General features: G+C 33.8%; 1 protein-coding gene across 1 annotated transcript in view; it reads left to right on the top strand.

Annotated features, from left to right (window-relative positions):
* mical1 (microtubule associated monooxygenase, calponin and LIM domain containing 1) overlaps positions 1-22,358 on the top strand; it is a 127,501-nt gene that overhangs the window by 95,877 nt on the left and 9,266 nt on the right. The window contains exons 13-19 of the mRNA XM_056449358.1: positions 735-931; positions 7,720-7,808; positions 8,249-8,329; positions 9,218-9,386; positions 10,237-10,307; positions 16,873-17,581; positions 22,011-22,117. Coding sequence (XP_056305333.1) covers positions 735-931; positions 7,720-7,808; positions 8,249-8,329; positions 9,218-9,386; positions 10,237-10,307; positions 16,873-17,581; positions 22,011-22,117 — 1,423 coding nt within the window. The remainder of the gene's footprint in view (positions 1-734; positions 932-7,719; positions 7,809-8,248; positions 8,330-9,217; positions 9,387-10,236; positions 10,308-16,872; positions 17,582-22,010; positions 22,118-22,358) is intronic.

The following is a 22,358-nucleotide window of genomic DNA, read 5'->3' as shown; positions in this document are numbered from 1 at the left end:
TGATGGACGGTCAAATGGATGAATGGAGGGGCGGAGAGACGGACAGTCAAATAGATGTATAAATGGATGAATGGACAGACAGATGGATGGACAGCTGAATGGATGTATAAATGGATGGATGGAGGGATGGAGAGACGAAAAGATTAATGAAAGGATGGATGTATAAACGGATGGATGAATAGACAGACAGATAGATGGATGGACAGCTGGATGGATGGATAGATGGATGGACAAACAGAAATGCTAAATAGACAGATGCAAAGATAGACAGAGAAATGGATAGTTTGCTGGATGGATGGATGAATAGATGAAAAAAAATTGGACAAACAGGTTGATGGATGCATGAACAGAGGAATGGATGGATTCATATGGATGGATGGAAAAATGGGTTCACCAAGAGACAATGAATGTCAAATTGTCTGCAAAATAATGAGCAGCACACCCGTTTTCATTAACAAACTGAAGGATAGATAGATGGATGGATGGACGGATAGAGGAATAGATAGAGAGATGCAGGTATAATTAGTTGGACAGATAGCTGGATGGATGGATGGATGGATGGATGAATGGATGGATGAATCAATGGACAGACAGCTGAATAGATAGACAGGTGCAGGTACATTTGGATGGATGGATGGATGGATGGATAGATAGATGGATAGACAGATATACAGGTAGATTATAATACTCTTAAAAATGATACCAATCATATGCATTTTGTCTTCTCTTTTCAGTGACATGTCGGCTCTGGATGAATATAATATCATCAAGAACAATAAGTTAGCTTTTGACCTAATGGAGAGAGAGCTCGGCATCACCCCCATCATGCGGCCCGGCGATATGATGACCTGCGGGAAAATCGACCAGCTGTCCATGGTGGTTTACCTCACACAGATACGCAACGCTCTCACTGAGAAAGACACACCAGCAGGTAACACTATGACTGAATCTCAGACAGCTTATGTACGCATCATCACCACTAGGTCTGGGGGAATTAAATTTTTTTATATTTAATATTTTCCCAATTAAGTTTTTTAAAATGCGGTTAAATCAACAGTGATTCTTAATAATCGTGAGCCAATTTTTCTATATTCTTTACTCCAGGGGATTTCTAAGTGTGTGATCAGGTAGAGCTTTGCGATTGTTAGTTTACGCTCTGAATAGTACATTTTTAATTTTATAGTATTTGAATTTGTCATGGCACGGTGGCTCAGTGGTTAGCACTGTTGCCTTATAGCAGGCATGTCCAAGCTCGGTCCTGGAGGGCCGGTGTCCTGCAAAGTTCAGTTCCAACCCCAATTAGACACACCTGGGCTAGCTAATCAAGCACTTACTAGTCTTTCCAGAAACATCCGTGCAGGTGTGTTGAGGCAAGTTGGAGCTAAAATCTGCAGGACACCGGCCCTCCAGGACAGAGTTTGGACACCCCTGCCTTATAGCAAGAAGGTCGCTGGTTCGAGTCCCTGCTGGGTCAGATGGCATTTCTGTTTGGAGTTTCCACATTCTCCCCATGTTGGCGTGGTTTCCCCACAGTCCAAAGACATGCGCTATAGGTGAATTGGATGAACTAAATTGGCCGTAGTGTATGAGTGTGTATGTGAATGAGAGTGTATGGGTGTTTCGCAGTACTGGGTTGCAGCTGGAAGGGCATCCACTGCGTAAAAAAAAAAGCTGGAATAGTTAGCGGTTCATTCCGCTGTGGCAACCCCTGATAAATAAGGGAATAAGCCGAAAGAAAATAAATGAATGAATGATGAATTTGTCATTCCGTTAGTATTTTCATTTATCTTTTATTCACTTAGTAGTTTCTGAATTTTTTTTTTTTTTTTGGCATTTTTAATATGCAATTTTTTTGTTGAACATGTAAAGTGCAATTCCTTTCAAATTTTTTTCTGTGTATTACATTTTTGTTATATATCAGCATTTTTGTGTATTTTCGTTTATTTTGTGTCATTTTATGCTCTGAATGATGAAATGTCATTTTAAGTTCACAAAAAAAAATGAAATCAGTACAGAGGACAGAACAAAACAAAAATACATTTTACTCTTAAATACAACCATAAATCCAGACAAAATAAAAATGTCCTGGTGGTCTCTTCATTTCTCCCATTGCTGAATATATAGACCAGTTTGAGGAATGTAAACAATAAAAATGGTCCTAACATATCTCCTGTTTTACATTTTTAATTACCATAGCTTCAGAGAATTAAAAAAAGTCCACATATTGATACATGTTAATACATGTTATGACCGCTTTTTTAACATTAGTATATGATTTAATTGCATCTTGTTGCAGTTATGAAATAGGAAATGTTCATGGTCTGTACTAGAGAGCCCACCCTCTTTGACTTTAAAAGACACTGTGTCCTGTGGTTAGTTTAGTTTAGTTTAGTTTAGTTTAGTTTAGTTTCGTTCATTTGTGATTTAATTATATAGTATTTTATTTTATTGTCTATTCACTTGTTTTTATTCTTTGAATTGTATTTTTCTTTTTTCTTTTTGCTTGTATTTTTAATGTGTAACTTTTGTTGACTTCAAGCACACCTGCTATTCCTTATCTTTGTTTTCCAGATCCTAATGTGTTAAATTTTGTACTGTTTTTATTTTATTATTTTCGTTTGTGATTTAATTATATTTTTGTTTGCATTTTTAATGTTTAACTTTTGTTGACTTCAGAAACACCGGCTATACCTTATTTTTGTTTTACAGTTCCTAATGTGTTCAGTTTTGTACTGTTTTTATTTTATTTTATTATTTTCATTTGTGGTTTAATTATATTTTTGTTTGCATTTTTAATGTTTAACTTTTGTTGACTTCAGAAACACCGGCTATACCTTATTTTTGTTTTACAGTTCCTAATGTGTTCAGTTTTGTGTTGTTTTTATTTTATTTAAATTATATAGTGCTTTAATTATTTATTCACTTCTTTGAATTTTATATTTCTTTTCTTTTTTGTTGGTGTTTTTAATATGTGGCTTTTGTTGGAAGTGTAGAGCACATGTAAAGTGCAATGAGTTTTAAGTTTGTTAGTTATTATTATTATTAATATTATTATTATTATTATTATTATTACTATATCAGTTTTTCTTGTGAAATTATGTTGTTATTTTGACCAGGTTTCATTTTCTTTGTTCTGAATGACAGCATTTTAATAATAAGTTCAGAAAAAATGTCATCGATGGTTTATAAATCCACAAAATCAGAAAAATTCCAGGTTGTCTCATAATGTGTTTTTCCATAACCATACAGTATATACAATAAACAATGCACTCTCAAAAACACATGCTATGACTCCACACATCTGAAACAGAGAGGTGGGATGAGTGCTGCTGTCTCTGTAAGCCCCCTTCCCATCATACTCTTCTGTTCACAGGCGCTGTCTGCTGTAGTCTGTCTTAATTTTTCCCAACTGAATATAGTGAATATTTTCCCAACTGTCCATATAATGGACAGCCCACTCTCTTTGACTTCAAGAGACACTGTGTCCAGTGTTTATTTTATTTAATTTTATTTTCATTTTTATTTTATTTTGTTACTTAATTATGCAGTATTTTTATTTTATTGTTTATTCAATTTTTTAGTTTTTGAATTTATTATATATTTCTTTTTTTGTATTGTATTTTTAGTGTGTAACTTTTGTTGAATTCAAATGCACCTAGAAATAATAGTGTTCCTCAGGGTGCGATTTACAGGGGTGTTTGGTGGGGTCTGAGCTCCCCTAACTAACATGTATGGAGGGGTCTGCCCTTTAACAGTTAAGAAATAGTTTGCTCTGATCTGAATCTTAATTAATATCAATAATTAAAATAATAGACAAACTTCAATATACAGAATTATTACTTCTTTCTGAAATATTTCCCAAATTATGTTTAACAGAGCAAGGACATTTTCACAGTATGTCTGATAATATTTTTTCTTCTGGAGAAAGTCTTATTTGTTTTATTTCGGCTAGAATAAAACCAGTTTTAAATTTTTTATGAACCATTTTAAGGTCAAAATTATTAGCCCCTTTAAGCTATTTTTTTTCTCGGTACTCTACAGAGCAAGCCATCGTTATACAATAACTTGCCTAATTACCCTAACCTGCCTAGTTAAGCTAATTAACCTAGTTAAGCCTTTAAATATCACTTTAAGCTGTATAGAAGTGTCTTGAAAAATATCTAGTCAAATATTATTTACTGTCATCATGACAAAGATAAAATAAATCAGTTATTAGAAATGAGTTATTAAAACTATTTTTAATATGTTTAGAAATGTGTTAAAAAAATCCTCTCTCCGTTAAACAGAAATTTGGGGAAAAATAAACAGGGGGCTAATAATTCAGGGGGTCTAATAATTCTGACTTCAACTGTACATTTGATAACCCCTATAATGGTTCATACCATTGTGAATGCATGTTTGCACCAAAAATATTAATTCATCGGTTTGAAACCGGCAAATCTAGAGCAGCGACAGTGTACTGTAAGTGTCCACAAAACATGTTTCTTTAAAAAAGGCATTTGTTGGTGTCTGTAAATCTAGATGCATAGTTTGTGTTTTATTATACACATGCTCGCACATGAAAGTTAAACAGTAAAATAAAAAATGTGTGCAGTCTTTCATGGTCATCCATTAATAGGTGCTGGAATGCAAACCTGTCACCATTTATTTTATATCACAAATGTCACTGAGAACCACTCAATATCCCTCAAAACACTGAAACCATCATAACAAGTTTGATTAATAAATTAGATGTAATTGAATTATATATATAAATTTGGTTCACTGAAGCATACTACCGAACAGAATCGAAAAACTTGACCCCCCCAATGGCAATGTATAATTCGCACCCTGCAGTTCCTAATGTGATTTTTGTATTGTTTTTATTTATTTTTTTTTTTAATTATATAGTGCTTTTATTTAATTGTTCATTCAGTTAGTAGTTTTTATTCTGAACTGTATATTTCTTTTTTTTTTGATATTTTTAATATATACATTTTGTTGGATGTGTAAAGCACATGTTAAGTACAATGCGTTTAAGTTTTTGTTATTTATTATTTTATTATTATTATTTTTATTGTTGATGTTGCTGTTATTATTATTATTATTGTTATTAATATTATTATTATTATTGTTGTTGTTGTTGTTGTTATTATTAATATTATTATTAATATTAATATTGTTATTAATGTTGTTGTTGTTATTTTAGTTGTTGTTGCTGTTGTTGTTGGTATTATTATTATTGTTATTAATAGTATTATTGTTGCTGTTATTAATATTGTTATTAATGTTGTTGTTGTTGTTATTGTTGTTGTTGTTGTTGTTGTTGTTATTATTATTATCATTGTTATTAATATTATTATTGTTGCTGTTGTTGTTATTATTTATTTGTTGTTGCTGTTGTTGTTGGTATTATTATTATTGTTATTAATGTTATTATTGTTGCTGTTATTATTATTGTTATTAATGTTGTTGTTGTTGTTGTTGTTGTTGTTGCTATTATTATTATTATTAATGTTGTTGTTGTTGTTGTTGTTATTATTATGATTATTAATGTTATTATTATGATTATTAATATTATTTATATCAGTATATCTGTATTTATTTGTTTATTTTGACCAAGTGTCATTTGTTTTTCACTCTGAATGACAACATTTTAATATGAAATTCAGAAAAAATGTCACCGGTAGTCTCATAATATTTTTTTACATAACTGTACCACTCTCTTTGTCTTCAAAAACACCTGCTATAGCTGATATTATGACTCCACACATCAGAAACAGAGAGGTGGGCTGAATGCTACTGTCTCTTTAAGACCCCTTCCCATCATGCTCTGCTGTGCACGGGCAGTATCTGCTGTAGTCTGGAGTCTGACAGCAGAAGCAGCAGCTCATGGGCGATGATGTGGGAGTAAATCTGATGCACACCGCTATGAAAGACGGATAATAATTCAGCATCTGCAGAGGATCTCATACAGATGTGCTCCTGGTTGAGCTGTCACTCACGCAGGCTCTGGATGTGTGTTTTCTGGAGAAGGGGGTGGGATCCCATTCAGCCACTGCAAACCACTGCAGAGTGAATGTGACGATTGCTTTCACTTTAAAGGGTAGGAAGTTATTGCTTGATGTGTTCATGTTGGATTTCGGTTTTGTTGTGCTTTGCATTTGTTTTTATGAATTGATGTAATCGTTGTGTTTAAAATGCACGGTGTATGCAAGATTGTGTCTGGATTGTGAAATGAGAGCTTGCATTTAATTAGATTATCAGATTGAGGCTTTTCTTGTTCAGACATTTTTTTGTATTTTAATTTTAGGGTTTTCAAATTTTTTTTTTACTGTTGATTTATTTATTTATTTATTTATTCATTTTATTTTTGTACTGATTTGCTTTAATTTGTAGTTTCATTTATAAATTTATCATTAGAATTTTTGTGTTTCTTTTTCATAATTTACATTTTATTTGTTTGTTTGTTTGTTTGTTTGTTTGTTTGTTTGTTTATGTATTGTAACTTGTTTTTGTTTTAGGTATTTATTAGTGATTTTATTTTTGTTGTGTATATATCAAAGTTTCTGTGTATTTTTGTTTCATTTTAATACGTTTAATTGTATTTGCTTAAATTAATATTTGTATATTTTTATAATATTTTCTAATAGTTTTTAAAATGTATTTTTAATTATCATTTTTAATTTACAGTTCTTAATTATTTCATTGTTGATTTTGGTACTGTTTTTATTTTGTTTTATTTGTAATTTAATTATTTTATTTTATTGTTTATTCACATAATTGTTTTATTCTTTGAATTTTTATAATTCATTTTTATAATTTGTTCTACATTTTATTTACTTTTGTCTAATTTGTAATCTGTTATTACTTTGAAATGTTGTATATGTAAGCTGTTTTTGCTATTTATTAATTATTTAATTTTTGTTGTGTATATATCAACGTTTCGGTGTATTTTTAAATTTTCATTACATTTAGTTTGATTAGATTTATTCTTTATTGTCTTTTCAGACATGATTGTTTTTTATTCTAAAATGCATTGTTGCTAGCATTTTTATTTTGGAGTGCCTAAATTTTCACTGTTGATTTTTGTACTAATTTTATTTAGTTTGTAGTTTAATTTATAAATTTATTCTTTGAATTTTTAGATTTCTTTTTATAAATTATATTTAAAATTTGTAAGTTATGTTTTTGATTTTGCTATTTAGTATTGATTGTATTTTTGTTGTGTTTACTGTATATCAAAATGTCTCTGTATTTTTTTTATCATTTTATGTATATATATATATATATATATATATATATATATATATATATATATATATATATATATATTTATATATTTATATTTATTATCTATAATTATTAATAGAATGAAGACTATACAATGCTGTTTTACATTTCATTATTCTGCACCTGAATACTGTTTGACTTTCCAGAAAACTATAATGCACTGTTTATTTTACTTTTTTCTTTGCTCTATTGTAACTTTTCTTGCCTGCAATTTGTTTATTATTTTTTTATAGATGATTCTCACCCTTACCAAGCCACCCCAATCTAAATTCAAGATATTTGTCCAAATAGAGCTATTCAAGCCATCTGGTGAAAGTGTCTTCATATCACAATATTGTAGAAAAACTAAATATCGCAGTGTCGGAATTTTCCAATATCGTGCAGCCCTAGTCCAGGTCCATTTTCTCACACATTTGTGTCTCACTTTTGTCCTTCTCTGTTTTTCAGCTCAGTCCAACGCACTCTCTCTGTCCAGAAAGCGTTCGGCCGTCGCCTTCCTCAACACACTCAAACGCAACTCTCTGCAAAGACACAAGGTACACAAACACCTGCCTGTTATCACTCAAAACAAACCCTTCCTGTTGACATTACAGCATTGCTTTCTGTCGGAGGTCATCAGTTGTGTGTGTTGGGTTAAATAGAGCATGAAGTCCTGTGCACTTTCTGTTGTAACAAAACCACAGTGTTGATGAAAAAACACTGTTACACACACACACACACACACACACACACACACACACACACACACACACACACACACACACACACACACACACACACAGCTGTTGAGAAAGACAGTTACTCCCATGCATTATAAGGAAGTTAAAGTGAATAATAAAAGGACAAGATGAAGAGTTGATCGTGTTTGCTTGATAATGCAGGATAACTGTGAAATCATTGTTTATTTCTGTCCATCTGCGTTATGTAAGCTGAGCTGTAAATGAGATCATGTGACCTGTGTGTGTGTATCTCTCAGGACCGACTGGCATCAGTGAAAGGACCAAGACAGCAAAACATGAAGGAGAAAGAAGAGAAGAAGGATGTGAAAGAGGAAAATGTGAGTGCTGAAATAGTTTCTCAATGACATTTAGCAACAGTGAATGTTAGGACTGCACAATATATCGTTTCAGCATCGATATCGCAATGTGTGCGTCTGCAATAGACAAATCGCAGGATGTTCAGTGTGTAGTCTGGATTATAGTTAATCAGAACAACAATTAAAAGTTGAAAGTGAAAGGTTATCATTTGATGTGTTTAAGCGATAGTCCAATGCTGTTTCATACATACAGAGTTATTTACAAGGATGAAGGTGCAGGTGTAGGATTGACACCCAGTGGTTGAACTAGGTATTGCATTCCTAATTCAAAACCCTTTTTCACCCAAAGTTTTTTTTTTTCTGACAACCTCACTCAAATGCAGGGAGCCAGATTGACGAATATATATATATATATATATATATATATATATATATATATATATATATGTATGTATATATGTATGTATATATATATATTATATTATATTATATTATATTATATTATATTATATATATATATATATATATATATATATATATATATATATATATATTATATTATATATATATATATATATATTATATTATATATATATTATATTATATATATATATATATATATATATATATATATTTTATATATATATATATATATATTTTATATATATATATATATATATATATATTTTATATATATATATATATATATATATATATATATATATATATATATATATATTATATATATATTATATTATATAATATATATATTATATATTATATTTTTATAACTATAAGTGTTAAATAAGTAAAGTCCACATTTTTTATGATAATTGAACAAAAAATTGTAATGCAATTCTCCATATTTTTAATAGATGTGTTGTCTTGTGACTCTTGTCTTATCTCCAGCTCTCCTCAGAGACGAGTGCCAGTGAACCCTGTTATTTCTGCAAGAAGCACCTGTATGTGATGGAGAGAGAAAGTGCAGAGGGAAAGTTCTTCCATCGCAGCTGCTTCAACTGTTTTCAGTGCGGCTCCACTCTGCGGCAGGGCGGATACTCTTTCCACTCTGACAGTGGTAAGATAGAGTCTTCATTATTTATTAGTTATTTATTAGAATATATTATTTTTGATGCTTTCTATATTTTAGAATTATTTATATATATATATATATATATATATATATATATATATATATATATATATATATATATATATATATATATATATATATATATATGTATGTATATATATATATATATAAATATGTATATATGTATATATATATATAAATATGTATATATATATATAAATATGTATATATATATATATATATATGTATATATATATATATATATATATATATATATATATATATATATATATATATATATATATATATATATATATATATATATATATATATACATACATATATATATATATATATACATATATATATATATACATATATAAAAATAGTTGATGTAAAAGCTAGGCCTAAATGCCGTATACCAATTTTCGTAATTTCTGAAAAATGTCAACACTGTTTAATATATATTTCTTATATTACATAATACACTTCCTTTTATTATTTATCACAGATTTGTCTCTCATCTGCTGTCATAATACATTATGATGTTACATAAAAAATTACATAAGCCTTTAAATCTATTCATACAAATTAAAGAATTTATTAGATTATTATTATTACAGTACAAACACCTATACATGCTTTTGAAAATGGTCAACATCACTTTAAAGTTTCACCTGTAATCGACGATTCTTACACGATACTGCTTTTCCCTAAAAAAACAGCTTGTTCAATAATTCACCGAGTGTTTTGAAAAATGCATGTACATCCCCATTACAATCCTCTACATGCACAGCTGATCCAGAGCATGCTGCTGAATTTGATTTGTCTTCAGGGAGGTTTTACTGCGAGCTGCACTCACTGGCTGAGGAAGAGGAGGGTGATGAAGGTCATGCAGGCGCACAGGTATGAATCACATCACGCCTAATGAGACGCTTGATTGCCTCCTGTATGTGAGGATACTGGGAATGAGCTTTATTGCGCCGAGTCTGTGGGTAGCATAAAAGCTTTTATTACTAAGACATCGTACTGTAGCTCATGCATGCAAATTATGTATAAGAAGTGTGATTTATTTAGACAGGATAATATGGTTTTGCCTATACTATATTTTCTGAAAGATTCTCAGTTCTGGTCATTGAGGACGATTGATATCTCGTGTTGCTATAGAGTTAGTCTGGTGTTTTCTGTGGTTGCCAGTTAGTTTATTTACTGGCTTTAGTGTGCAGCTGGGTGTTGTTTATGTTTTTATGACACTGGAGATGAATCAATACTTTCAAAATGGTACTTTTGTTTGAATAGTGCCTGAGGGGGAAAAAGGGGAATCTAAACAGCCATGGACGACATTTTAAAGGTGCTGGATGTATGTTTTTATCTCTTCTAAAGCATAAAAATACCATAATATCTAAGAAACATAGTTATTGTAATTGTTTATCTGAAAAACAATGCTAAAGTCAGTTATTCGTCTTTGAAAGTCCATCTTTGTTTTGGTCTCTGTAACTATAACTGTGATATTTCACTACCCCGGGTTGCCTTGGCGGAAAACACAGCATATTTCATTTCACTCTTAAAGGCTGCAGCAGTGTGTGTGGACATGTGACCTCTGGAGGACATTATCAGGAAGGCTATTCCAGAGTTTAGGAACCATATATGAAAAGGCTCGACCTCCTTTAGTGGACTTTGATGAGTTTTGCGATCTTATAGAGCTGGTTGGATTGTAGTGAGCAATACAGTTCCAGGTAGGCATGTGCCAGTATCACATTTTCATGCTGCGATTAATTGATTGAGCTTTTATCACGGTATACGGTATTATCACGATATTGTAATTTTACTAGAGAAACAGGTAAAAAAACACAAAAAACTTCAGTTTCGTCAACTTAGTAACTTTAATAACTTTTTAATTAACTAAAAGTACTTCAAACATTTAAATACAAATAAATATAAATAAAACAATACACAATATAAAAGTAAACTTGAGCAATTATATCAAAGTGAATGTGCAAAGGGAAACCGTCTTCGATCAGCAATCGTGGAACAAACTGCCAACTATTCCAGCATGTTTTATGCAGCAGATGCCTTTCCAGCCACAACCCAATATTAGAAATCACCCATACACACTCATTCACACACACTCATACACTACAGTCAATTTAGCTTATTCAATAATAAACATAACAAAAACTGCCTGCTAATGCATGGGTAAATCTTCAAAGGGAACAGTGTTACATTTTAACCTTTCACCTCATCCTGCTTGCTGTTTCACTATCTAAACAATGAAAACATAATATAAGTCAAATTTGTTTCATTTTGATATTTGATTTACACGGTCTCTTTTGCAGAATATCAGTTTTAATAACCAATAATGGCCATTATAACAGTATAACGTACATTAAATTTAAACGATAAAGGTAAGCAATCAGTCAATGTGCAGAATCAGTGTATGTGGTTACATAAATTAATATATTAGCTTATCTTTGCACTCAGCCAAAACAGTTAACTGAGAACAAGTGATTCAAAAGACATAAGAATTGTTAGATAGAGACAACAAGATGAATTCAATATCACGTTTAACAACTATAGTGAGATGAGATCACCCAGCAGATGAACTGTCTGACATGCACTATCCTCTCACCTGGGGTTTATGCTTACCCGCTGAACTAGTGTCTGCAGCTCTGGGCAGAGAGTGTGTGGTCACGTGATTTGCGTTTTTAGCCGTGTACAAGAATGAACAGAGAACTTTTCAGAATCGCTAAATGAAACGCCGGTGTATTTCTCGCGATTTCTCTGCGCCTCCCTTGCGTTTCTTCTCTCTGACTCTCGACTATTTTGACAAATACACACAGACGACGCACGCTCACACGGAGTCCAAAATAGGAGTTTGTGATTGGGCCAGCCCAATGTCAATACCGAAAAGAGCCAATGGGCTGCAGAGTGTCACATGGACCGGCCCGGTCTGTCTGTCCGGGAAAAAAAGCATCTACTTTCAGAGAGTCACAGATCACAGCAACGTCAATCAATAAGGCAGAAAAAAACGATAGGCTGCTAAGCCTTTTATGGGCCGATCAAATCATAAGACGATGATCAGCCCGGCCCAAAAAGTACGTCGGCCCACCAGGAAAGTGCCCGGTCTGCCAGATGGCAAGTCCGCCTCTGCGTGTGAGGATTATAGTGCGGTGGCAGCGGCGGCGCGCACACAGGGCTTCTACATGTGGGGATTGTTTACATCAGAGTGCGCATCAGTTCTGCGCAGCATATACGCAGTGTTTCTTCAAGCGGTTGATGGAAAATAAGCTAAGGCGCGTTCTAAGAATATAAATTCGGATCTATTATTTTTCACGGTATTTTGAAGTGCCCGCGATAACAATATCGTGCATATTCATTACCGTGATTTATCGCATTACCGAATACCGGCACAAGCCTAGTGCCAGGTATGTCCTGTGGAATATTGTTTAAATGGCAAATGAATTTGCACTCATTTGTGCCCCCATGGATTTGCAGTTTTGAAACATATGTGTTAGGGTGCGTTGTTGGCGGGTTGCTATTTTGAGGCAACTGAAATAGACAGCGGCATTGACCAACTAAAAGAGTACGTTTGTGATATATACCTATGGGCAGGTCCACAATGCACTTATTACAGCACACTAACATCTTTAAAAATGAAAATTCTACAAAAAAAAAAAGGAAAATTTTACTGTGCGTTGCCACATGGCACTAAGGTGCACACGGTGACCAGAGTTCAATACCCTGCTTGAGGGCCTTTGCTGATCCTTTCCCTTTTTCTACTTTCCACACTTTCCTGTCTGTTCTCTGTTTTGTCCCATTAAAGATAAAAAAAAATAATTATTATAAAGTCTGCAATACACAACTGTGGATACATTAATAGCCGTGTTTCCACTATCGCACCTAAAATGAGCAAGCCAGGTCCAGTCACTCTTTCACTGTCACTTTCAACTGGATGGGTTGTGTGACGTTTAATTCGGGGGATGTTCTGGGGGCTGGGTTTGCGTGACGCGCAGCGAGCTACTAGCCCGACAGTGGAAACACAACATGATTTTGGCCTCACTTCTCATGCCGATAAATGCCTTGGCTCGCACTGGCCTGACAGTGAAAATACGGCTACTGTCAGTCCCTTTAGTAAGATTTAAAGCTTTATCTTATTCTTCTTATTTATTTTTTTTACATTCCGTGTCAATCCGGGCCAGTCACCATGGATGCGGTTGCATTTTCCACAGTTGTGCTGATAACGGAGCTCTTTGAAAACACCAGTGTAATGTAAACAGCAGTTTTGTTTGGGAATTTTTTTTTCCTGATACTTTAAATTAAAAAAAAGAAATAGTTCACTCCCGCTTAATAGCCTTCTGTGGAGAAAACGGTAGCCAATTTTGCATAATAGTCAATTCGCATAATACCCATCTCAAACAGCATTTAAAAATAAAATTATTGTATCCCAGTTTGTTGAATTGAGGTTTCCAAAGTTATCCAGAAGTACTGTGTCCAGTTAAATTGAATGGCTAAAATGGCCCACGGTACATCGCATGTTCAATGTGAATTACCGTCGTTTATGTATTTTAAGTACATACACTGATATAAACTTTTAACAAACTACAAACATGGCAGATGTGCAAGAATTGATTGAAGGAATGTTGAATGGAATGTTGATTAAGATCTAACCTAGTACTAACCTAATATTTTATTTGCAACAACAAAGGGAACTTGTATGAATACTGAATCCGTTAATATCTGAATGTATAATTACGCAAATACCTGCGGAGATTTTCATCCTGAATGAAAGGCCTGCCAATGGCAGATTAAGGTGCTGCTGAATCTCCAATTCGGTAGGAAAATAAATTTGACAGAAATGTGGATGATGTGACTAGATGATTGACAGGGCACATAATAAAATAAATCTTATATTAAAAAAGGGGATTTATGCCCATTTTAGTTGCTTTAAATAGTTATTTAAATGCCTTAATCTTATTATCAGCATTTTGATCAAAGTGTGTCTACACTACCATCTTTGCGCAAGTTACTTCAGAGAAAATGCTGTATTATGTTGTATTTTTAGCTTTTAGGTGCTGTATAAAATTGCCAATATTGTAGTATTGTTCCAACTGCATCTCAAAATGCTCACAGAGCACACGTACACATTGCTGCTGAACTGCTTTCATATTTCCACACCTCAGTCATTTTAGATGCGCATTTCTGCCACCAACTGCACTATCCAATTACAACACCTACGTTACAGCTGACATCAAAATAAAGGCCTGGGCTTCAGATAGCTGGTACTGATCATTTATAAAAGGCCTTAAAGGGACAGTTCACCCAAAAATAAAAACATTTACTCCTATATTTGAAACCTAATTGACTTTCTTTTTCTGTTGGATACAAACGAAGATATTTAGATAAATGCTGGTGACTGCCACCCATTGACTTCCATAGTATTTATTATTCTTGCTATAAAAGCAACCAGCATTCTACAAACTATCTGCAGAATAAAGATAAAAGATATTACAGAATAAAGAAACTCTTGAAAGGTTTAAATCCACATGAGGGAGAATAAATAAAGTTTCTTTGGTGAAAATATATTTAATCAACCCTGATACTGGTGTAATCGGCTTGAGACCTCCCTTTAAAATATGTTAAAATGGTATGATAGGCTGACGGTCTATGACAAGATCTAATGTGGGTCAGCTGCTGCGTCAGGAGAAACATTTCCGTAGCTTTCTTGCTGTTGTACCGAATGATGTTTTGCGCTGTGTGACTGTGCTGCAAATCCATTTCTGTGTGTGTGTGTGTGTAGAAGGAGCTTCTGTGTGAGTAATGCTTCTGAGATTGGATTCCTAGTGGTTGGTCATAAGACTCTTACAGAGCCGATGCAGTTTTCTTTGAGCTTCTGAGATTTCTTTTTTGCTGTCACTTTTTGTTGCACTAGGCAGCCTAGTCTGTTATTAACCTGAAGATAAGCAGTTTCTGTAAAATGCATAAGCAAAACACACACGCATATAATGGAAGAGTGAACATTTGTTGGTTTTGCTTGGTTGGCTTTAAGGGGTTGGCTTTATGGTTGTGCGATTTTGGGGGGGGCAAAGTCTAATTGCAGTTTTTCTGACTGATATTGTGATTTATTTATTTATTTTTTTTTAAATTATTATTATTATTTTTTATTATTATTATTTATTTGCAAATTAATTCAATAAACTGCTCAATGATCTTATTACTGAAAGTGAGTGAAAGGAGTAAGTGAAAGGAGTGCAACATGCTTTAACTGTTTATATAATTAATTAGAGTCTATACACAATGTGTAGTCATTATATATTCTATATGCATTACATATGTCTGGTTCTCTTCACAGATGCTCTATATTCTTATGTGATAATAGTTTTTAAAATATGATTAAGTATAAACAAAACTACAATCAGTCACCTATTTCATATATACAGTTAAAGTCAGAATTATTAGCCCCCCCCTTTAATTTTTTTTTAAATCAGTTATTAGAAATGAGTTATTAAAACTATTATGTTTAGAAATGTGGTGAGAAGATTTTTTCGACACATTTCTAAACAATAGTTTTAATAACTCATTTCTAATAACTGATTCATTTTATCTTTGTCATGATGACAGTAAATAATATTTGACTAGATATTTTTCAAGACACTTCTATTATGCTTAAAGTGAAATTTAAAGGCTTCACTAGGTTAATAAGCTTAACTAGGCAGGTTAAGCTTTTTCAGGACCACACTTGAAACCAAAGGGTATGGAAATTTCCCATACCCTTTGGTTTCGAGTGTGGTCCTGAAAAATCTCCATTTCAAGGGGTATCTAGCCCTTCTCCTTAGCCCTACACCTTTAAGCTAAAGAGAATTGGGACACCCCTACCCTAAAAATATGAGCTAATTTAACTTATGTACCATGAAAATGCATAAACTTAAGATTTCGAGTGTAGTGAGCTCAAAATCATAATTAATCCTTTGAAAAAAATAGGTCTTGACTGTAAAATTCTAATATGTGCAACCTTTTAAGTGCAAGGTCTTTTTTTAAATCAGAAAACAAATGGTACTAAGTTTGGTGAACTGAACAATTTAAGTATAGTCTACAAAACCGACAAGTTAAATAAACTTAAATATGCATGTTTTGGGAGACTCCATTATTCAATTAAATTGAGGCAACGAGATTACTCAATTATTTAGTTCAGTCAACTTATTAAGGTTTTCAGTGTAGTGTAATATTTACGTTAGTTTTACCATAAACTGACATATCCACCATTTGGTAGAGGTTGATATTTTAGAAATTATGGGATGTGTTAAAAAAGAATGCATTGAATTTGTTAACTAGCGACATGAGGAGTTAAGAAATTCAATCCAAATTTTTCTTGGTGGGGCAGTTAAAGGGTTAAAAAGACTCTATGATGCTTACATTTTACAAATAATCAAAGTACAAAATCATCATGTTAGATTATGTTTTGTCCATTTTCTAGAATCATTCTGAGAATGGAAGTAAGGGGGACAACAATGGAGAAACTACAGCGGCTTCATCGCCACCTGCTCATCTCTCAATAAAGCGCAAGGGCTCATATAAGATCTCTGTTGACCCTGACTTTGATGAATCAACCGAGTTTCCCGCTCCAGACCAAGATGAACCACCCGATCTCAAGGACACCCATCAACCTCCCAAACCTTCAGCGCTCAGTGCAGAAAACTCAAACACTGAAAACCAACAACACAACATCAATCCAGTTCCTGCCCCGCGTGGCTCCAGAGCTCCTCTCCCGAAACCTCGCACTGTCCATAATGTGGTGCACGAACCCTCTAATATCCCAGAGGAATCAGAACAGATTCCTGAGGAGCCCAAACCCAAACCGTCCCTGCGCAAACTCCAGCTGAGCGAAGAGGAGAAGGTGGATCTGTTGAGCCAGGATTCAGACTCTGAGACACGAGGCTCGTCTTCTGCCGCCTCCACCTCCTCCTCTAAACAGCATGAAGAGGAGGGCTACTGGAGCGGAGGCACTGGATCGGGGAAGAGCCAGCATGAGCAACGAAACCGCCGCTGCATGAGGAGGAAGAGCGAACCTCCGCCACAGCCAACTAGCCAATCACAGCATGGAAAGATGCGCTCCAAGTTTTCCCCATGGAATCTGTCTTCACCACGGCTCCAGCAGCGATTCAGCGTTCACAGAGTTCCTGCAGGTCTGAAAATATTTTGAAACCTTTTTTTATTATTCATTCATTTTAATTCCACTTAGTCTCTTATTTATCTGGGGTCGCCACAGCGGAATGAACCGCCAACGTATCCAACATATGTTTTATGCAGCGGATGCTCTTCCAGCTGCAACCCTGTACTGGGAAACACCCACTCACAATCACAAACATATTGTAAACAACAGTCAATTTCATCCATTCATTCATTTCCTTTTCGGCTTAGTCCCTTTATTAATCTGGGGTCGCCACAGCGGAATGAACCACCAACTTATCGAGCATATGTTTTATGCAGCGGATGCCCTTCCAGTTACAACCCTGTACTGGGAAACACCCACACATACACTAATAATCACAAGCATACTGTACACTTCGGCCAATTTCATTCATTCATTTATTTTCTTTTCGGCTTAGTCCATTTATTAATCTGGGGTCGCCACAGCAGAACGAACTGCCAACTTATCCAGCATGTTTTACGCAGCGGATGCTCTTCCAGCCGCAACCCATCACTAGGAAACACCCATCCACAATCTTTCACATACATACACTACAGACAATTTAGCCCCCCTAATTCACCTATAGTGCATGTTTTTGGACTTGTGGGGGAAACCGGAGCACCCGGAGGAAACCCAACGAACACGGGGAGAACATGTAAACTCCACACTGAAACGCCAACTGACCCGGCTGGGATTCGAAACAGCGACCTTCTTGCTGCGAGGTGACTTGAATGACAAGAAGTACATGCCATGCGAACTGCATAGTATACAAAGTAATAATGAAACACAGCAAGGGCATAGATTTGCTCTTGACATTGGTGGGAACATACATCCCTAGAGCGCATGTATTGAACATCACAAATTCCATTTCACACTTTTAAAAACATGAATAAAATACTTAATAATTTAAAATAAACACTTAATAATACAAATAACAAACACGTCCCATGCTGCAAAAGTCAATGGACACGATTTCACTGCAGTCAGACAGTATGATGTGTGTGTAAAGTGTATGATGTGGTGCGATGCAGTGGCGCAGTAGGTAGTGCTATCGCCTCACACCAAGAAGGTCGCTGGTTCGAGCCTCGGCTGGGTCAGTTAGCATTTCTGTGTGGAGTTTGCACGTTCGCGAGGGTTTCCTCCGGGTACTCTGGTTTCCCCCACAGGCCAAAGACATGCAGTACAGGTGAATTGGGTAGGCTAAATTGTCTGTAGTGTATAAGTGTGAATGAGTGTGTATGGATGTTTCCCAGAGATGGGTTGCAGCTGGAAGGGCATCCACTGCATAAAACATGTGCTGGATAAGTTGGTGGTTCATTCCGCTGTGGCGACCCTGGATTAATAAAGGGACTGAGCCGAAAAAGAAAATGAATGAATGTATGATGCAATTTAACTTTTTTATCCCGATTATTATTTTTCATAATCATTAATCATGGAGGCCGAAATTGAATTCTGATTAATTGCACAGCCTTGGTAGCGAACTTGACTTCGTGCACGTGTAGGTTACTAAGGGTTGACAGAGCATTATTTTATTAAATGATCAAATAAGTCGATTAAATTATTGGTGGGGACATTTCAGTTCTACGCCCTTGAAATACAGGTATGTACAGCCAAAACAATGCAATATTTTGAAACCTAAACAACTTATTATCAAGCTCCTGCGCACACTGAAAAAAATACATTTGCTGTTTGTTCAAGCCACTTATTTAAAATGAGCTGAAACAACACAATTCTTATTTTTTGGGGGGGGAGGGACAACTTAATTGTTTTATGTTCAATTCACTTAAATTTGTAAAAGCGAATAAGTGAACTTAATTCCTTTGTGTCGTCACAACACAAATCAATTTTGTGGAACCCACCATTTTTTTTTTACAGTGTAGACAATATGGTAACACTTTACAATAAGATTGTATTACTGTAGGCAATGTATTTACTAACATGAACTAACAATCTATCACAGTATTTATTGATGTTTGGTAATGTTAGTTAATGAAAATACAGTTGGTCATTGTCAGTTCATGTTACAGTCTCATAATTAAAACATGTCAAAATGGTGGTACCTTTTTAAAAGGTACACTTTGGTACCTTAAATGTGCACATTGGTACTTTAAAGGTACAATTTTCTACATTTAGCGTACATTTTGTATCTTTAGTGTACTACGGGGTACACATTTGTACTTTTTAGGTATTAATATGTACAGTGCTTGGCATAATCGAGTACACTCTATTTTGCAATTAAAAAAAAAATTCTCAGTAAATATAGGTCAAATATAGGTGCATTTGAACAAAACAGATCTATAAAATGGACATATTTTTTAAAAAGATATTTTAGTCACCAAACATCTTTAGAAATAGAAAGATTTCACATTTAATTTCATGCCTGCAACCTACAACATTTCAACAAACGTTTTACAAAACTTTTAAACAAACATTTTACAGTACAAAACTCCCACATTCCTCAGAGGTGGTTATAGATATATAAATGTTGCACACACATCAATACACTGTAAAATAAAATCTGTAATTTTAGTTTATTTCCGGCAGCTGGGGTACCGGAGAAAAAGCGTAAAATAACAGCCGTTAAATTATAGAAATTTACCGAAAAATAACAGACATTAAATTACCGAAATTTCCCTAAATTAAATTTTTGGTAAATTTCTGTAATTCAACCTCTGTTATTTTACAGTAAATTTCTGTAATTTAACGGCCGTTTTTTTTTTACGTTTTTTTTACGGCACCGTAGCTGTGTGAAATAAACCGTAAAATTACAGATATTTTTTTTACAATGTAGGCCTGTATAAATATGAGCATATTGACCACACAAAAAAGTGCAACAGTCTAACAACCATAGGCTATAATTTATATAGTCATTTATCAATTTGTTTAATTTAATATTGACCAATGAGACCGGTGGGCACAATGTTTTCTGCACAAGTCTATTCTTGGTTTAATTTTGGAGACCGCCACTCAGAGATCATCCTCAATGTTCAGTTGTGGCCTGTAGTTATTTTTAATGTATTTGATTGTCATAAAGGTGTCAGAAAGTTTAACCTGGTGCTAAAAAATCAGTCTTCTGCAGCTGATGCTATTGCGTTATTGTTAATCTAATGTAAAAACACCAATCCTAAAAAATATTAAAAGGCTGATGTCTTTTCATTTGCATGTTGTTGATTTTTATGTAACTATTAACTACTTTTTCTTTATCTTCTGTGGGTTATGGATAAAATATGGTAATTCCAAAAAGTCAAATCAATTTTATTAAACTATTAGAAACCCCCTGTCATTGTCCTGTGACCCCCACTTTGGCAACCACTGCTTTAAGGTACAAATGTGGCCCTGTAAGGTAAAAAAAAGTGTACTTTTTGAAAAGGTACCACCCCAGTGACAGGTTTAATGCCATTATTTCTGAGAGTGTAACTAACAGTGTATTAACTAATGTTAACAAGCATGAATTTAGATTTTCATAATGCATTAGTAAATATAGAGCTATGATTATTAAATAATGCACAGCTTTGTAGTTGTGGTCTAATGGTTAGGGACCTGGACTTGAGGTTAGAAAGGTTGCAGGTTTGATTCCCTGACTCTAATCGAAGATGGGAGAGTGAATGATACACTGCTCCAGGTGTATGTCTACTGTCTGTGTGAATGTGTGTGTGTGCACTGGGATGAGTCAAAAGTGGAGAACCAATTTGGGCCCAAAGGCTTTTTTAACACAGCGTCTGGCCGAGTCCCAAAACACTTTCAGCCTCTCAGCAGTAAGGGGCGTGTCTAATAACTATAGTGACGATATCAAAAAGGGGCAGGGACTTGTTAATTATGGGCGTGTTTGTTTTGATGCTTTCAAATATCAAAATCATTTAAAAAAAAATTAGCTTAGTCACCTTTTAATATTTTTGTATTTTTTGTATTTCATTCAATGATGTTTTACTGATGTTTGACTTTTTTATTTGTTTTATTCAATTGAATTGTACAGCAAAGAAAGAAAGAAAGAAAGAAAGAAAGAAAGAAAGAAAGAAAGAAAGAAAGAAAGAAAGAAAGAAAGAAAGAAAGAAAGAAAGAAAGAAAGAAAAACGAAAGAAAGACAGAAAGACAGAAAGAAAAACGAAAGAAAGAAAGAAAGAAAGAAAGAAAGAAAGAAAGAAAGAAAGAATGAAAGAAAGAAAGAAAGAATGAAAGAAAGAAAGAAAGAAACGAAAGAAAGAAAGAGAAAGAAAGAAAGAAAGAAAGAAAGAAAGAAAGAAAGAAAGAAAGAAAGAAAGAAAAATGAAAGAAAAATGAAAGAAAAACGAAAGAAAGACAGAAAGACAGAAAGAAAAACGAAAGAAAGACAGAAAGAAAGAAAGAATGAGAAAGAAAATACTGATTTAGAAATGTTATATTTTGTTTTAGTAGCTAATTTTGGGTGTGTTTTATTCGCTCATCAGGTCAAAGTCAGCCAGATCAGTATGTATCAGAAGATGATAATGAAGATGTTGATGATGAAGATGAGGATGAAGAGGACCTTCAGGCTGAACATTATTTGGATTGCAAGGTGAGATAAAGTAATATTTTTTATTTTAGTTTTTATAAAAAGTAAATTTTGCATTTTTTACACAGTTTGGCAATGTATTTCCAGTCTGTAATTGTGGTTATTTTTGTTTATAAATGTTTCATGTGCTTACTGTAGTCATTTCAATTAATTATGTAGATAACTGTTTGCAACTAACCCAAAACTTAACCTGCATTCTAACACTAACCATATAGAAAGTACATTTAAGTAATTGATTGGCCAT

This window comes from Danio aesculapii, chromosome 23 (genome assembly GCF_903798145.1).
Source record: "Danio aesculapii chromosome 23, fDanAes4.1, whole genome shotgun sequence".
Classification (NCBI taxonomy): domain Eukaryota; kingdom Metazoa; phylum Chordata; class Actinopteri; order Cypriniformes; family Danionidae; genus Danio; species Danio aesculapii.
The sequence above is the reverse complement of the archived record's forward strand: the minus strand, read 5'-3'. Positions and strand labels throughout refer to the sequence as shown.